General features: G+C 33.4%; 1 protein-coding gene across 1 annotated transcript in view; it reads left to right on the top strand.

The window, feature by feature from the left end:
- The window catches only part of PTPRB (protein tyrosine phosphatase, receptor type B), a 99,979-nt gene that overhangs the window by 42,717 nt on the left and 51,733 nt on the right, over positions 1-5,529 (top strand). Inside the window, exon 9 of the mRNA XM_011375175.1 lies at positions 1,423-1,683. Within this exon, the coding sequence (XP_011373477.1) occupies positions 1,423-1,683 (261 nt within the window). The remainder of the gene's footprint in view (positions 1-1,422; positions 1,684-5,529) is intronic.

Genomic DNA, 5,529 nt, shown 5'->3' with positions numbered 1-5,529 from the left:
CACCTCTTTGACCCACCCAATGGATCAAGGACTTACGGCAGCTTTTAAAGCTTACTACCTGAGGAGGACCTTTGCCCAGGCTATTGCTGCAGCTGAGGAGGACACTGATGCAATTCTGGAAGGATTATATCTATGACGACATCAAGAACCTTGCTTGGGCTTGGGGTAATGTCCCCAAGGAGTGTATGAATGGCATCTGGAAGAAGACGCTTAAGAGGTCTGTCCTTGACTTCAAGGGATTTGCCAAGGATGAGGAGGTTGCAAAAATCAACAAGGCTATGTACAAGATGGCAAACAACTTTAATCTGTGTGTAGATGAGAATGACATTGAAGAATTTCTAGAAGTGGTTCCTGAGGAATTGACTAATAAGGTGTTGTTGGAACTGGAACAAGAAAACGTAGATCAAGAGGCAAGAGAAAAGGAAACTGCAAGAGAAGAAAAAGAACCTCCAAGAAAATTGACAGTGAAGGGTTTAGCAGAAACTTTTGCAGACCTCAACAAGCTCCTTAAAATGTTTGAGAACATGGACCCTACATCAAAAAGTTTTCATTGGTAGATAGGAATGTTCTTGGTACATTATCTATTTACAAGCAAAATTGTGATAAAAAAATAAACAAATCAAGCAAACCATCATGTACATGTTTCTGAAAAGAAGGATACCTCTTCAAGAAGAGCCTCAGGCTGGCCCTGTAGGAGGTATTCCAGAGAAAGACATTGTTATCATAGGAGATGACAAAAAATTTCTTTGTTGCAAAAATCACAGTATAATTTTACATATTTGATTCTTCCATAATTTTATTTCCCTCTCATTTTGTGGTGTCAACACTTTGCTCTTAACAATATCTCCTACAAATTGTAATAAAACCTTTTAAAGAAATGGAAGCAACTCAGTTCTTTGGATAATGGAAGTCTTTAATCAAATACTATTATTAGTTACCAGCTATACTATTATTACTTCCCTTTTCATGGACACATCAATGTCCCCTCCTCAGAAATGAAGGGAAGAAGCGCTTGGTCTTTCCAAGCTCTAGGAACAACAAATTCTCCTAACTCGCCCCTCCCCACCCCAAATCTCAAACCTGGAACTTTCTCTGTGGTTTTGTGGATGACAAGATTGAATTAAATTTTTGTAGGATCATAGAATTCCTATGTAGAGATAAACCCTCATAAAGTAATATGTGGTCAAAAATAGAAGACCCAGAAAGTATTTTCCAACAGTATTCTTTTGAATCCTTATTTCCAGTTATGTTATATAAACAAAGTTTTTGCTATTAGCTTTTCCTTTTTTTCATAATGCTCGTAAGTATTCAGAAAAGAAATGCTGAACTAGCACACTCCTGTGAAAAAAGACAGCTCTCTAAAGAATATGCAAGTGTTTCTGAGCCAGTCAGTGACCCGCATCCCCCTTACTTTTTCCTCAGTCCCCCTGGCTGTCCTCCAGCTTCGTGTCAAACATGCCAATGAAACCTCACTGGGCATAATGTGGCAGGCCCCTGTCACAGAATGGGAGAAATACATCATTTCACTAGCCGACAGAGACCTCTTGCTCATCCACAAGTCACTCCCCAAAGATGCCAAAGAATTCACTTTTACTGATTTGGTGCCTGGACGAAAATACATAGCTACAGTCACCAGTATTAGCGGAGACTTAAAAAATTCATCTTCAACGAAAGGAAGGACAGGTAATATTCTTATAAAGTTTAGATTTTAAAAATATCCTGTCTGCTGAACTGTTTAATACTCAACTTATAAATGTTCGTTAAGTGACTATTATGTATTCTTTCTATTGTTTTCTATTTTACTAATTTCAGCTCTCGTCTTTATTAGTTCTGTGTTTTGTTTTGTTTACTTTGAGTTTATTTTGCTAAAATTGAAACAGAGCAAAGAACAACCTTTCCAAGGAGTTTTGCTGCAAAGAAAAGCAGAGGAATAGGGCACCATCTGAAAGAGGAAGTGTGTTTGAAATAAGGATTACTTTTTAATGATAGAATAAAAATCAATATGTTTTATACTGACGAGAATGTTCCAGAAGAGAGGAATAGTGATGATGTAAAACGAGAGGGAACAATTGCTGCACTTATTCCACGAGTAGGCAAGAGGTATTGGGATCTACAACATAAGTGAAAGAATTGGCTTTAGAAAGGAGCATGACGAGTTGAACTTTAGGGTCAGCTTGGAAAAAGAGTATATGGGTGCAGATGCAGTAAGTAGATAGATGTAGTGTGGGCAGTTATCTTTTGATTAACTCTCTCATTTTCTAAGTAAAATAGGAAGTAAGGTCATCATCCAAGACTCCCCTTTCTAATTTATGTATTATGGTTGTCCTGTATTTTATTTCTCCTTTTTTAACCCCACAAAAATATAATTATTATTTTATATAATATGTCCTTGGATTGACCCACCAATTTCCCACTTTTTCCCTCATCTTTCCTTCCTGTATCTCAGATGTTCCATCTGGGATTACTTTCTTTCATCTTGAAGAGTATTCTTCAAATTTCTTTACTAAGAGTTTTTAGAGACAAACTCTCTACACTTTTGTTTTTCTGGGTATGTCTTTACAGAGTTCTCAATCTTGAAAGATATTTTCCTTAGGTTAGAAATCTATGTTGAAAGTTATTTTCTTGCAGCCCATTGAAGATAATATTCTAAACTTTCTGGCATTTATTGCCGATGTTGAAAAGTCAGCTGTCAGTCTAATTTTTATTTCTCTATGGGGTAATTTGTTTTCTAGGAATGCTTTTGCCTAGGATCTACTCTTTGCCTTTGGTGTTCTGCTTTTTCACAGTAATGATCTAAGTAGAAACTCTTTTATTTAACCTGCTTGAGATTATTGGAATTTCTGTACTGGCAGATTAGTATCTTTCATCAATCCTGGGAATTCTCATTCATTAACTCTCTAATTTTGTCTCTTGCCTCTTCTCCTTTCCCTTTGTTCTCCTACTAGTATTCTAAAATTATGCAATGTTTTAATACATATAATATTTTTATGTACTTGTTCTCTGGCCTATAATCTGGATAATTTCCTCAGCTCTTTGTTTTATGTCATTAATTCTTTCTTTGGTTCTGTCTAAACTATTTATGTATCTACTCACTGAATTTTAAATTTCAATTGGTATGTTTTTTACTTTTAAACATCCTTTTTGGTTCTCTTCCAAATCTGTTTTGTGTTCTGTTGCTCTTTAGTCACATTTCCATTCTCTTCCTTCATAGCTATAAACAAAGTAATAATTTTTATTTTATATTTTGTGTCTGGTAATTATAATATCTGAAATCTTCACGAGTTCAATTCTGTTGTCTATTGAGTTTGTTGCCTTTCCCTCATGGTGCTTTACTCCCTTAAATGTTTGAGATTTTTTTTTACTATAAACATATATTTTGAGAATTTTTTGTGTGGGAATTCTTTGATGCCTCGTTTGAAAGTGGGTTTCGGAATTTTCTTTTCATTTGATTTTTTCAGGTGCACAAGACTACTATCAATCTAGACGTATTTTAATCTAAATTATCAACCTGAGGTTTTTGATTATTCATGTTTTATGAATTTGGGTTACACATTCACTGAAGCTGTCTTGAGGTTATGAATTCAATGGAAATTTTTTTCTCCATCCAATGCTAAGGAGGTCAGAGTGATGTGGGGAGTGGAAAGGGAATTTTTATTTTACTTTTATTTAGAATGTTATGTTTCAGAATTCCTATGTTATGCAGTGTTATCTGTAAGGCTTCTCACCCTGAGAAAGCCCTACACTTTACCTTCTATTTAGTAGATCTTAAAAAGCTATAAAATCAAAGCTTAAATTTATGTTTTGAAGATGCCCTCAGGATGAAAGTCTGCTTCAGTGATCCAATTACCTCTGTATCACTTACTTTTAGGTCTGAGAAGTCCCTACATTCTTGACAACTCATTCATGCATTTACATTTTTATATTTTATCCAACACATGTCGTTGTGCTTGTTGGTGGGGATTTTCATGGTGTGTAGCCTACTATAATGCCAGAAATGAAAGTCTAAGACATTATTTTAGACTTAAGATCATTTTCATTATCCCCACCACCAATAGTGCTAGGTTATGTGGTAAGTATATATTTAACTTTGTAAGAAACTACCAAACTGTTTTCCAAAATGGTTGGAGATTTTTACATCCTCACCAATAATGTATGAGATTTCCAGTTCCTCCATATCCTCAAGCAACATTTAGTATTGTCAGGTTTTTTGGTTGTTTTTAATTTTAGCCATTCTAATGTGTGTAGTGGTACCTCATGTGTTTTTAATTTCCCTAATGACTTGTGGTTTTGAACATCTTTTCTGATGTTTATTTACCATTCATTTATCTTCTTTGGGGAAGAAGATATTTTCAAATATTTTGCCCCTTTTTTTAATAGGGTCATTTGTTTCTTAACATTGAACTTTGAGAATTTTTTATTCCAGATATAAGTCCTTGGTCTCAAATGTTTGTTGAAATGTTTTCTCTCAAAGTCTGTGGCTTACTTTTTCATTAATTCATTAGTGTATTTTGCAGAACATAAGTTTTTAATTTTGGCATCCAATTTATCATTTATTTTCATCAATCATGCTTTTGGTGTCATATCTAAGAATTTTTTGCCTAACACGAGGTTACAAAGATTTTCTCCTACAAGTTTTATAGTTTTAGGTTTTAAATTTAGATGCATAATTTATTTTATGTTAATTTTTATATGTGTATGAGATGTGGGTTAAGGTTTATTTCTTTTCATATGAACATCTAATAATTCTAACCCTATTTGTTGAAAAAACTGTTCTCTCTCCACTGAATTGCCCTTGCATCTCTGTAAAAAATAAATGGATTTATATATGTGTTTGTCTATTTCTAGATTCTCAATTGTTCTATTGATCCGTGTTTATCTTCTTGCTAGTATCACACTGTCTTCATTACTGTAGCTTCTAGTAAGTCTTCGAATAGATTATGTTAGTCCTTCAACTTTGTTCTTTTCCAAAATTGTTTTGGCATATTAAAATTTATTTGCTTTACATACAAAAGTTTTAATTAAAATTGAATTTTCTGATCTATGCATAGCATAATGTTTTTAGTTTTATTGAGAAATAATTGACATACATCGTTATAAGTTTAAAGCATAGAGTATGATGGATTGATTTACATATATTGTGAAGTGATTACCACAATAGATTCAGCTAACATCCATCTTTTCTTATAGGCACAATAAAAAGAAAAGAAAGATATATTATACATCAATGTTAGCTATAGTCACCACATTGTACATTACATTCCTATTATTTATTTATCTTATAACTGGAAATGTGTACCTTTTGACTACCTTCCTCTCAAATAATATTTTTTAATGAATATGTTTGTATTTGAATCCAAGTCAACAAATTCTGAGAAGAGTGGTGCCAAGATCTCAACCCCTTTGATTATCATAATTCAGGGAAAAAGCACAAAGAAGATGTATGTCTATTGAGTGCCAACTTCAAGATCTATATAAAAGATTTGTTTATAAATAGGTTAGAAATCATAATACTACAATAGTTGCTAATTA

This window comes from Pteropus vampyrus, unplaced genomic scaffold, assembly GCF_000151845.1.
Source record: "Pteropus vampyrus isolate Shadow unplaced genomic scaffold, Pvam_2.0 Scaffold9, whole genome shotgun sequence".
NCBI lineage: Eukaryota > Metazoa > Chordata > Mammalia > Chiroptera > Pteropodidae > Pteropus > Pteropus vampyrus.
The sequence above is the reverse complement of the archived record's forward strand: the minus strand, read 5'-3'. Positions and strand labels throughout refer to the sequence as shown.